Source organism: Nothobranchius furzeri, chromosome 11 (assembly GCF_043380555.1).
Source record: "Nothobranchius furzeri strain GRZ-AD chromosome 11, NfurGRZ-RIMD1, whole genome shotgun sequence".
NCBI classification, from domain to species: Eukaryota; Metazoa; Chordata; class Actinopteri; order Cyprinodontiformes; family Nothobranchiidae; genus Nothobranchius; species Nothobranchius furzeri.
The window spans coordinates 63031637-63045232 of record NC_091751.1 but is presented as its reverse complement, the minus strand read 5'-3'; the positions used below and the strand labels follow the sequence as shown (position 1 = coordinate 63045232).

General features: G+C 41.3%; 1 protein-coding gene across 3 annotated transcripts in view; it reads left to right on the top strand.

Annotated features, from left to right (window-relative positions):
• Positions 1-13596, top strand: part of LOC107384231 (cadherin-24) — a 246651-nt gene that overhangs the window by 121316 nt on the left and 111739 nt on the right. For all 3 annotated transcript variants that reach the window (XM_070541737.1, XM_070541738.1, XM_070541739.1), the window contains one exon: positions 795-1089. In XM_070541737.1, the coding sequence (XP_070397838.1) occupies positions 795-1089 (295 nt within the window). The remainder of the gene's footprint in view (positions 1-794; positions 1090-13596) is intronic.

Below are 13596 nucleotides of genomic sequence, written 5' to 3'. Positions count from 1 at the left end.
GCTGACTTGTCTTTCTCATCAGGGACAGAGGACAGTGTGGAGCCTTTCCTGATACCGCCTCTCGCTGCATGAGAGGATGCTGGGCACCCTGCTGCTCTGCCGTCCCGCCAGGCGCTGATCCAATAAAACACAACACAGGGCCGTGATCGATACCAAACGCCCTGCTGCCACACACCCCTCCATTCTCACTCATAAACACCTGTTAGGGAATAATTGATTGGCCTACTGTTCATTATTCCTTTGATTTGGTGCTTTCATTAAATACCCACTGCATGTGAGCATCTCTCTGTCCGTTGCTGCTGGAGGCGGCGTGAGAGGCTTTGAGTGTTAGAGGGAGAGCGTGTGTTCTGGGTGTCTAGAAGATTAGAGAGATCCAGCTTCGTAACTGTTCATACAGTACGCATAAATAGAAACAAACAGCGCAGAATGAAGATGGCGTGAAAGCAAGCCAGTGGGTGGGGGTGGGGTGTGTGTGTGTGCGTGTGTGTGTGTATGGGGGTGGGGGGTGGGGGGGTTTGTTTGTATTTCTTTTGTCTGCTTCTTTTTAAATTCATTACATCCTGGAGGCATGCAGAGGATAATCTGCTTGTTTTGTCTTCGCTGCCCGACTGTCTTGAGAAAACAATCTTAAGTTTCAACTTAACTGGTTTTTACTCTTGTCCCCCCCCCCCCCACACCCCCGCCACCTCTCATCGTCCAACTTCTCCACATGTTTCCTTCTTTGCCCACCTTTCCTCTCCTTCTTTCCATCTTTCATTCCTTTTTCCTCCCCTTTTTCGCTTCTCCTCTTCCAGCTCCACACTGACATGGACAGGAATGATGGCCGCACTAAGTATATCCTGCGAGGTGAGGGGGCGGGCTCCGTCTTTGTGATAGACGAGAAAACGGGTAACATTCACGTCACCAAGCCGCTGGACCGCGAAGAGAAAGATGAGTACCGTCTCATTGCCACGGCCACCGACAGGCAGACCGAACGTCCCCTGGAGCCCTCGTCACAGTTCATAATTCGAGTGCAGGACATCAACGACAACCCTCCTGTTTTCGACGAGGGCCCCTACACCGCCACCGTGCCTGAAATGGCAAATATAGGTATGAACAAGTCAGTCTGGAATTTTTTTGGGATTTAATTTAGACAAAAACATAACCTTCCATGTAGGGCTGAGCGATATGGACCAAAACTCATATCTCAATGTCTTTTTGCTGAATTCCGATATACGACATATATCTCGATATTTTTCCTCCTGTAAAGTGTTTACAAGTTAACTCACTTCAAACTGTCTTGAAAAATTCTATAAATAAGTCAGTAGATTAAATGCATAAAAATGTATTGATTCTTGTCAAACTTTAACCTTAGTGCCTATTCTCTGGTACAGATGTCTATTAACACACACACACACACAGTTGAGAGCTAGAGGTGTATCAAATGTCCCACAGGCACTTTTTATTTACCGTATTTTCCGGACTATAAGCCGCTACTTTTTTTCCCACGCTTTGAACCATGCGGCTAATAATGAGGTGCGGCTTTACAGAAGATTTTCCTTCACCTGCCAGGGGGCGCTTTAGCAGAAAGTGAAACAGGTGGAAGTCAAAAGGGAAATCGAAGAAAGTGCTCATTTTAATTTAGCACATGCAAGCAGCCGGCACGACGAAGGCTGCCGCACGTAAGCTCGGCATGAATGAATCCATGGTTCGGCGCTGGAGGCGGCAGTAGGAAGAACTCATTCAAGCCAGTTTCACCCGGGGATGATGACAGCAACACGGACAGCGACATGGACATCGCCACGGAAAAGGTATGTGACGAAGCTCTTCTGAGGCTGTTCAACTCCGACACTGAAGAAGAGGACTTTAATGGCTTTAGTGTGCAAGAGGAAGATGAGAGCGAATGACTTTTTCTGGTAGGCAAGTGTGTTTTATTTACTAACCAGGCATGTTTTGTGTGCAGTTTTTATTTTCTAATCATCCAGGGCTTATTAATGCTGTGTCAGCGCTGTTCTTTTCTTCTAAACATGCAAATTACCGGTAGTAACGTGTCAGTTCTGCTTTTATTTTATAACCATCCAGAAATATGAATGCTATCAGGTGTTCTTTTCTAAACTTGCAGGCACGTTCACCCATGTATAAAATTAGTTTTGTTGAATTAAATCAACAACGAAAAACCTCCGTGTAGCGTCTTTCTGTCTAATTATCTTATGTTATGGCCGTACATGCGCTGTGCACCAGAGACCTGCATGTGGTTGCTGCTGTATTTGAGTGCGGCGTGTGTGAGTAGAAAACCTTTTTTTTTGTTGGTGCGGTTATATTGAGGTGCGCTCTATAGTCCGGAAATTACGGTATATAATATAATTAATGTAAAATTATTTAAATTTCATCTAGAGATGGGCCATATCATTTATTTCTTGTCCAGAGAAAAAATAATCTATCATATTAAGCTAAATGTATGATGACGTAATTGCATCTACTGAAGATCACATGGGTCATGCACCATGGAGTTATTAGTTATTAGGGCAAACATGGCTGGAATCTGACATTATTGGCTCATATCAGCTATTACACTATAATGACTCAGAGTCTCTGGTTGCTCAATTATGAGTATTATTTTCTGGCTACTGTCGCCGTAACCCACGCCTTACACACTCTTAACTTTTTCAACAGAATCGCTCGTAACGGAGTATTTACTAGCATAGCAAAGCATAGTGGAAAAAATCGGAACAACATTTCTCACCTGTTGAGCTCACCTTCAAAATAAAACGGTAACCCCATATTTTACTATTCAAACCTTTACAATATGTTTGAGGTAATTTGGCCACTCCGGCATTCCGTAGATGTTTCCTGATTACACAGGAGAGGGAGGGGTTTGGCTCGTGTCTCCGCACAAGCAGATTGGAAAAACAGACCCAAATAAACAACCCCAAATAATTAAAAACCAGGAATCCAAATGCAAAGTTTAGAGCAGCAAATTTACCCAGAGGTTCTCAGATTGAGCAAACTTGTGAGAATACATGTAATGACTGCTTAGAGATGGAGCAACTAGTCGCTAGCATAGCAGCTAATCGCTAGCATAGCAGTTTGACCAGTTAAATCAATATCAAGATATGAAGTCATCTTGTTTCTTGTTTAAAAACTATATCAATATTTTTAAAAATATCAATATATCGCCCAGCCCTACTTCCATGTCTTTAAATCAAATTTTCTATTTTAAAGCACAACAGAAAACCTCACTCAACTTTGTTCACAATAAGCACTGTTTTGTTTTCTTTCTGGCCTTAGTGCGGGGGACGGATCGGGGTCTATCTGAATCTGGGGGGGACAGATCCCCCCGTCCCCCACCCTAACTGCGCGCCTGCCTTGACATAGTGGACGATTGAAGTTACATTCTGTATACAAAATAGGGCTGTAGGATTTTATTAGTTTACTATTTAATCAAAATAAAGGAGCAGCCAGTGATGCTGTCAAGCGCCAAAGTGATGGATGTTCCACTTGAGCACAGCTAGACGGTTGGTTTTATTATTTCTGTCTGAGAGGGCCGACTTGTCTGACAACATTTTGCTCAAATGCTTGTAAGTGGAAGCCTGCAAAGGCTTCATGGAGATGTCCACTGCAGAAAAATAACTACAGCACAAAAATCAAACACAGAGAGCAAATTAAACCAATGATTAACTCAGCATCTTCGTTTATCTGAAACCTTAAAACTCATCATTAAATATGGATTTTACCAAATTCCTATCCAAGAGATCTCAATTCAGTTTACACTACATAAAACAGTCTAAAAGAGATGGTGTTGGATGGAAAATCGAACTGTACTATAATAATAATAATAATTATGATAAAGGTTTGATTTTAGCATCATTAGAATAGCTTACATAGAGCTCACAGAAAATGAATATAGAAGTAAATAGTCTTGATTTTTGTTTGAAAGCCCTGAGAAGGAGATGGTTTTCATTTGTACCATGCTGTGGCCACAGCAAAGGCAGTAATCTGCATAATGATGCTGCTGCAATGCATTTGCATTGATTTTTATTAGAGCGCTTTTGCCTGTTGGAAAAAAAGAGGCTAATCTTCTCTCCAGCTCAGAAAGTGTCAAGTTTTTTCCTTTTAAGTCTTCATGAAAAAAGAAAAAAAGCCTTTGTATGTGCATGATTGCTTTTGGTTTCTTAACCTAAAATGTCCCAAAACTGAATCAACTTCATTCCCTTTTTTACATTTTCTTCAAACTGAGCACAATTCATGTTGAGAAGGCATTTTTTTACATGTTTAACTCAGTGAAGGAAGGAGATCGGTGCTTTCCGGCCTGCTTTATTAACTCTCAAATTGACAACACATTACAATCCCTCAGCAACTAAAGTATGCATTTATCATATACATTCTGTTTTATTGTGCAATATCACATCTGTGCAAGAGCATCAGCAGCAAGATGGTTTCAAATAGACAAATTCTGACAGTTTTATTTCATTTTTTACACTATTACATTTAATATGGGTAACATTTTACTCATTGGGCCCAATAATAGCTCTCATTATTGTGTTATAAAACTACAAAAGCACAAATGAACCTCTTTGGAGTCCATTAGACTGTGCTGTGCTTCTTCTCAGGTGTTGCTAGAGATGCAGGCATTCCCAGACATTTGAATGACAGGTGGAAGAAACATGTATGCTGTTCCAACAAAGCTTTGTGTCCACTTAGCAGCACTCAGTACTGAATCTGGGTTGTCCCGGTTACCCTTTTCAGATCGCATCACCAACACACACCTTAAAGCGGCTCTCGAAGAAGGGCAGTTGCTCTAAAACCCTGGGCGCGTATTTCCCCTGGCAGTTTCCTCGCTCGTCCCGTGAGAATGGTTAGCACAAGTTTGGTACAGATACCCGACATAAAGGCTGAAAATAAAGCATAACCTAAAACATGACACAGGGTTTTAGAGAATGATAGATGGAATCCAACCGCTCCCAGCTGCCTGATGTAACAGGGTCGGGTGTTTCTAATCAATTTATTCCTCTTTTTAAAATTGCCTTCCTGTTTCTGTCCGCTCGTGCCAGCCACAGGGATTTTTCACTCAGACACAGATCTCTCCCATTTTTTAAAAAATCAAACAAAAATAGGAATTTTACATAAACAGTTGAGACACATTCTCAGGTTTTAGCGCTGCCGTCACCAAAGCTGCTTGTAGAATATTTGAAGCCCTTCTCTGAATGAATAATACGCCAGAGAGAATGACACCATCCATGCCCTCCGTCTGCAGATCGTGATTATCTGCAGGTCAAGCTGCGTGGGCCATAAAAACGATGATACACCAATTAATATTAAGGGGATCTCCCTTGTTATGTAATCATCTAAATGGCTTTTAGAGCCTATTGTTTCTATTTCAGCATTTCCATCTGTGCGCTGCATGTCTGCATGCGAATGTGCACGGGGAAGTGTTGCCGAGTACAAATTAATTAATAACTTGAGCACAGAAAAAAGAGCAGCACAAATAAACACACGTTACGGTAAAACTTAAAAGGCATCCTATGGGCTGCTCTTTATTTATATCTGCGTCGCTGCTTTGGGACTGTGGCTGCCTGGAATTTCCTCTCAGCTCATTTGGATGCTGACAACCTTTTAAAAACAGATTGAGGAGCTGATGTGAGTGGCTGTAACTGAAACCACCAGACTCCAACTATGAATAAGTTCATCCTGATTATGTTTGCAATCTAATCCAAAGTCTTCAGCACATTTAAACTGATATTTTGACGGTTTGTAGTGATTTTTTTGTGTGCAAAAGTTTAAAATAAAAACCATCTTACCTGTTGGAGAAGGTTTCTGAATGTACAAAAAGGTCCAGATTCAAGCCATGTGCACGTAGGTAATTTAGTTACCCTAGAAGTCTAGAAAACTTGACGTTTGTAGAGATGCATTAGGCCAGGGAAGCTGGTTTCTGGGTTGGTACCGGCTCCGAACCAGCGCCCTGATCTCCAGAAGATGATGCAGAGTTTTAAAAAATTCCTAGCGAGCCAGGGAAGGTGGTTTCTGGGTCGGACCCAGGTCTGGGCCGCCTGCCCAGGTGATGACAGGCGTCTCCCTCAGCTCTAAGCTGCATTACGTGAGCGATGCCAGACACAAGAGCTAACAAGTAGTCTGAGTGCAATTAAAATCAAAAGGTGTTGCTGTCTTAAAGCAGCTTCGGTGTCCTAAATTTCTCTTAGATTTATCTCCAAAATCTCAGGTTCTTGTTCTGAATGGTTTCTTATTTACAAATCCAGCAGGATGTTAGAAAATGTGAAATCTGAAATAACCATTAGCTCAGTTTAGATGTTTTAAGACTGTTGGAAAATAGTTTAGACCTTTGCAATTGATCTAGCCATTAGCCTATCGTTCGTGTCAGTTGTACTCTAACCAGGGGCAGTTCTAGGATCACAGGTTAGGCGTGCTGAACATCCACAGAGCTGATTCATTTAACCGTTTTCTACACACATTTTATTCCCATATTTGTCAAAGAATTGATAACACTTTTTCACAAATAATAATAAAAAAGGATTCACAAGCCCAAAACCATGTTTGATGGATTCGGCTATAAGCGTTGAATAAAATAGTCCAGGTGTGAAAAGTGCGGGTGCTGTAATTTTAGAGCTAGACCAGTTCTTATCCAGTTGCAAAAAAAAAAGTTCAAAACAACCTTTATTTTTTACTTTCACCAGTTTTACAAATCACAAACTACATTTGACGGATCCTGTTGTTAGTGTAGTAGATTTGAGGTTTTAGGTTTATGTTCTGGTTCTACCTAGCAACATAGTCAACAAGTTACTGTAGCCAACATGAGCACATTGTAATGATAAAAATGTGTTGTACTGAGTGGTAGAAGTTAAGAACTGTGCCACATATCCTGGTGTAAGGCAGGTGCTTAAATCACTACAGCTCATCAGTCACCCGGGATGGTACACAGCGCTCAGAGCTCAAGTCTGTGGAAGGAGAGTGGGATCAAACCATTTTTGAAATGTGGAAGGATTCCTCTTTTTTTTGTTGTTAAAATATAGTCAAGAGTCAAGAGTCAAGAGTCATTTATTGTCATATTCTCCACATGTGCAGGACATACAGAGAAATGAAATTCAGTTTCAGCACACACAATTCAAAGATCAGACATACGTGGGTAAGACACATAACAAGAATTGGTGACTGCGGTCATTCGCAACATGAGTCGCGCTACCTTAATAGTTAGATGAAAAGGGTGTTACATGAGGAAAGTTCAGGGAGGGGAAAAAAAAGGCATTAACAGGGTTACACCAGCAGGGTGTAGCACTCCAATGCAAAAAAACACCCGACATGGAAGCACAGACAGCACGTGTACAACATCAGAGTCCAATGGGGAGGTGGGGGTGGGCGGGATCCTGAAGCCTCCAATGGGAGCTGCCACTGCGGCGCATCGACCAGCTGCAGAACAACAGGTGGGAGGGAGAGATAAGGAACAGAGAGCACATTGAGGTCCCTGCAGATATAGCCTGAAGGGAGAGGGTGAAGGTCGGGACACAGCATCTGTCGGCATTCCTCCTTTTGTGGGGGTGTGTTGAGGCAGCCTTGAGAGGCTGCTATGGCGTCAGATAAGGATAAACATAACTTTGTTTAGGGTAGACAGAGATACTCTTCCCCTCCGTCTTGTAGTCTCTAAGTGGTCATTCATGTCCACCAGTGAAGCCAATTTTACATTCCACATCCCCGCATCGTCCGGCGACCCTCTCCGAGATCAAATCCATCTTGCGCACTAACACAGGCAACGCCGCAAGGACATTGTCCAGCTTACGGTTCACCTCGAGTAACGTCCCAGTCTGTGAGGTCACCGCACGAGCGGCACATTCCGTGGGTACGGGTCGCACTCCAATCGCTCCCGTCTTCCCAAATTTCCAGAAAACCAGATATCCTCCCACTCCAATCAGAAGAAATCCAGTGATCATCAGGCCGAATATCCACAAATCTTCCACGTCCTCGATGGACAGCTGAGAGAGGCACACGATTCGCCAGACCTCCCAAGAATCGAGTGCATATCCCGATGCGAATGTCCCCTCGGGACAGGTGGGAGCCCCCTTCTCCGTTCTCATCGTAGAGAAAATTTTGTCAATCACGTTGAATGACCAATTAATTAAGTCCATATTTCCAAAAAGAGAGTAGTGGTTTCAGGAGAAATGCAGAGAAGTGCTCTGTAGGCAGACAGGACAAGAGCCTTGGGGAAGCCGATAAGGGAGCTGAGAAAAAAGCGTCTGTACTCTCTGAAGGCTGAAGAATAATGTTTCAACCAAGTGCTGTATGGTTTTAATATTTTACTAGTGCACTAAAAACCACTTACAGTAAAAACTAATATATTAAAATGAAAACGTCTCTAATTCTAGGGGTGCTGATGTTCATTTTAAAGGTGCTTCAGCACCCCCTAATAATGTGCTAGAAACACTTGTGGTGTCCACAAAGCTGCAAGGGAAGGTTTGTAAAATAAATGAGTTTAAAACTTCTTTTTCATGCTTTTAATAAACATTCTAACATAATAATAGCTATAAATATATTGTGGAGAACAAATAAAAAATGAAAATGTGACATAATAAAGTTTTCTCACGTTTTTTTGTGAACCTTTGCCAATAACGTGTTTTGAACTAAAAGCAGCTATCTGGTTGTCGATCTCGCCGAACCGCCGCACTTCCCTGCGTCCTCCACTCATTAAGCACTTGCAGAACTGATGGACCAACAGAAGACTACTGCCTTCCACTTTTCACATGTCTGAACAAAACCTCCCTGAACCGTCTACAGGTGGTTCAGAATGCCTGTGCTCGGCTTCTGACCAGGGGCGGCGTTAGGCCTGGCTACTTGGGCTCAAGCCCCGAATGTTTTATGAAAAGCCCCAGATCTAAAACGTGGAAGTGACATGCAGTACCAAAGTCCAACAGAGAGGGAGCAGCTGGCAGTAGTTTGTATACAGCCTGCCTGAGCCTCCACCAATGAAGAAGCCCTTCAGCAGCCGGCTTCTTCTACACTCTCTGGCTTCTTCTGCAGTCTGCCTGAAATGCAAATGTAAAGATGGACATAAGGACGCTTTTTAGACCAAAAGTACGACAGAACCCCAGCTTTGATGAGACTGGTGTTGACTCAGGTTTGTGAGTCTTATAAGAAAATATTTGTTGTGCTGCTGGTTTGCCTAAAGTTAGCTTATCAGGTAAAGTTGTTGGAGAAAGAAAGGGAATATTTACTATCATCTCACACTAAACACTAACAGCAACAATACTCTGCCCTGAATATGCTTAATATGTAGCTTCAGATTAAAAATTATGTGGTACAAGACAAATATATGATGTTGACTAGTGCGTGTCACGTGTGTGTTTTAAGCCCCGGATCTTCTTCAGTCCTAAATCCGCCCCTGCTTCTGACCAAGTCCTCCAAACACACCCACATCACCCCGCTTCTCCTCCAGCTTCACTGGCTGCCAGTCAACTTCAGGGTTCATTTCAAGATCCTGGTTCTGGTCTATAGGGTCTTACATGGACAAGCACCATCTTACATTGGTGATCTTCTTAGTCCCTACACCCCCAGCAGGTCCCTGAGGTCCAGTGACCAAAGCCTACTGGTTGTGCAGCACCAGGCTAAAGACCAAAGGTAACAGATCATTTGCTGCTGTGGCCCCCAGACTCTGGAACTCTCTCCTCCTGAGCCTGAGATCGGTGGATTCGGTGGTCTCCTTTAAAAAGCAGCTGTAGACTCACTTGTTCATGCCAGCTTTGGTATGACCATCATCCCCCTCTCCTAGTTCTGCTCTTTTTACTAATTCAGCCTTTCCCGAGGTCCACTGATTACATTTTCTTATTCATTTTCTTTTCCCCTTTCCTCAACATTTCTCAATTTTATGATATTTTTAAATAAGTTTAAATTCTTTTTATTTTTCTATGTAATTTTTTTGTTCTTTTGAAGCACCTCGCTATATAAAAGTTTTCGGTTCTGGCAGAAGCGTCTCAAGGAAGATACTCGAGACAGGGGCAAGTGTTTCGTGATTTAGAAAGCTGGTTCTGTAGACTTGTATTTTTTATAAAAAAAAAATTTATTGATGAAATTAGCATTTAAAAAAAAAAAACAGGAACTTTACATTTTTACAATAGTTTCAGGTACAAAAAGATGGTGAGTTATATATTTTTGTAAAGGAAGAGTAAAAATTTAAAAAACAAATAATAAAGAAAAGAGAAAAAGAAGGATATATGACATATACCAAACAAGTTTAAAATAACAAGGATTCTGTAATTTTTTTTATACATTTTGGCAGTTTTCTTACTCATTTTATCGATGCATTTCAAGGATTTAAAGTAATGTATGAAGAAGTTCAAAAAGAACGAAAAAACAGGTGTTGTATTCTTCCATTTACACATATAAATAAAGTACTTACATAAAATAATTCTGTGGTTGACAGTATCAGAAATTTCAGAGTCCAGATCGTCCATATAGTAGGGAACATCTTTGGTTGTAAATGGAGGTACATGAATGTCAGATAATAAGACATTAATAGCTTGACAATTAGAAAACAAATGTTCTATCGTTTCTACTTCTGATGAACAAAAAAAATACAAGGGTCAGATTCAAATTGAAATCTTTTATATGAGAAATCTCCAGTAGGGTACATACCAGATAATCTTAAAGTGAGTTTCTTTTACCGTAGGTATAGTGGATACTTAATATAGGTGGAAAAAAAATTCCTACTAAACTTAACTTCTAAACCTTGTCTAGTTTTAACCCAAAAATTGGGATATATTTATTGTTTAGAGACTGAAGTGATCAGTTTATTGCTGCATTTTGTATCGTGTAGTAAAAGGTTATCAATTCTTAATGAGTCTGGATTGTAGAATGCAGTGTTTTGTGTACGTTTTACGAACTGGTTCTGTAGATTTGCTATAAAAGCTTTAAGGCACAGGCAAATAAACATTTTATAACTTTTTATCAGGTACAATAAAAACATTGTTTCACATTTTAATTATAATGGATGACTTATCGGAAACATTAACAAGGTGGTAACAGGAAGCTTGTCACGGTCGCCGTGGCTCCAAAGAAAAGACAAAACTATCCATCACAATCTCTCCATCAATCCTTGCGACAGAAATGAAATCAGAGGTAAAGGCAGAGATGGGGGATTTTTTCAAACGTATTTCGGTAAAATTTTAGCGTGACAATAACCGACTTGGTCTGGAATTCAAATCAAGACTTTAGAGTGCCTGTAGGAGACGGTTCGTCTGTATTAAAAGTACTCTAATCTCCACTTAAACTCCGCTCAGTCACTTGAAAATGGGTTTTACTTTGAGGAGCACTCTTGCCTTTTTAAAGCAAGCAGAATTGCTTTTAGGGAAACTTTTGAATTAGCCTCAGAAGTGGGCATTATTCCAGATATTTCACCCGTAAACTAGTTAGTTTAGAGAAGTTCAGAAAATTTGGCCCGAAGTCTTCACCATCTGCCTCTGGAAGGTTTTTTCCCAAACATCGAGGTCCCTCCTGTGCTGAATTGTTTAATTGAGATTAGAATAACGACCCTGGCAGCAGCGTGCCGGGGCAAGGCCCGAGGAGAGGGGATGCAATGCTGGAGAGCACTATTTAGTAATCTTATCAGCTGCCTTATGAGCGTCTGCTCCTCACAGCAGCTCAGTCTTCAGATTGAGTTGTTAAGTCAATCATGGATTCAATATTTACTCGACGATTCAATATTTACCGAGGCAGCGTGACTGAGGAGATAGCACTGCTGTGAGGATCCTATCAAAGACTCGTTACATGAGATTTTCTAGTGAGGTTCGGAGCGAGGGGAAGCGGGGACTTTGTGTCTTGTGAGACGACGAGATGCTGCAGTGGAACAGAGCCAGTTCTCCCACTTGTGCCTGCGAAGTGTTTTGTGTTGGTTACACACCAGCGGGTGTAAACCTCTCTCCAGATGTGCATCTATATTCCAGGAGAATGAATCACATTTAAAGTTCAACCTTGAGTATTCACATAAAAACCCTGTATCCTCATACATATAAATCAGGGATTCCTAAATTCTGTCTCCCTCTGTCCTCCGAGGACACATGTCTTAAAGCAAGAGCATGCGTTCCAGTTGGGTGACTGGCAGCGTGAATATTTGATCCATGTGAAGTGTGACTGGCAGCATGGCATGGCTGAAGCCATGCATACCAATGGCTTTTGCTCCTGCCTTGTACTTGTTGCATCAACCCCCAGAGCCACACTTTCAGCTCCATCCACATGACTGATTCATTTTTTGTTGCTGTCAGACGGAGGATTTTAGTTCTCTAATCGACTTTTGTATAAAAAAGATAAAATATTTACAAAAATATAATTTTCACTGCCCAGTGAGAAGAGAAAATCAGTGGTGATAGTGGTGATTTTTCTTTAGAAAATGAAAGGAAAGCTGAGAATTACAATGATTAAAATGAATTATTCATTTTTGTTGTTTTTCTGCCACGGAGGTAATTATAAAGAGAAATGTTACTGTGATAAACCTAAAGGTGTGGTTGACTGAAAATTTTTTTTAACGATTATTTCTGAATGTAATCTGTTTTTCATGCAGACTTAACATGAAAATAGTCTCCTACACCCATCTCCGGCATTAGCTTCTGATCGAAAATAGTAAAATTCTAAGATTTAACTACGAGACCTGACATACAAACTCCTTCTGGCTGATTTCTGCCTAAAATGTAAATTAAAAAACAAATATACAAACGAAAAATCTCCATAAACAGAACCGCATTAAGCTTTTTAGTCTTCTACCCGCTACTTTTTAACAAACTCACGTTTAAAACTTAATTGCTCTCCTGTTTCTCATCCTGGTGAAAATCCAACGGCAGGCGCACAAAGCATGCTTGGATAGCAGTGCTCTGTGAGGATACGCAACACAGTCTCACACCTGAAGCGTCGAAAACTGACGACGGGTGACCAAGGATTTGTTTCCAACGCGCTGAAAGCCGCTGTGCCAGAGCGTTGTTTTCAGACTGCCGCGGGAAAACGGAGATGTCACCAAATTCTGACCTTTGCCCTCTTGCTGTTTAACCTTCCACTTACCTCCATCCTAAACTTTGTTTCTAGTCGTGACGTCGGTCTCAATCACAGTTAACGGGAAGTTTACCTATGACAAAAAGGGTTAATGTTAGAATGGGGGTGAGGGGGTGGTTAAATAGCAAGAGGTTAGAGGTTAAATGTCGGCGAAATGTGTGTTTTACAGCAGACATCGGAAACCGATGCACTAGCGCATTGCCTCCTTGGAAACAAACGCTTGGTCACCCATCGTCATTTTTCAACACTTTGGGTGTGAGAATGTGTTGGAATACACCAGACCCACCCTAGAAAGTTGGGTGGACTAAGGATGCATTTGAGGACACAATAATGAGTATTCTTCGGACAGTACTCATTACTGCGCTGTGATGTCATAAACCTCAAAATGCGTCCTCATAAGCATCCTTCCCCAGAACTTGGACGCACCCTCTGTCAGCAACAAAAATAGACATTTAGTGATATATTATAAATGTAATCAATTGAAAAGTGAAAATACTTAAGTAAGTCTCCAATTCTACTATTGATACTAAAGTATTTTATTTTCTGCAGTTTCCAACGCTTTCAGTATCTACTTATTACGTC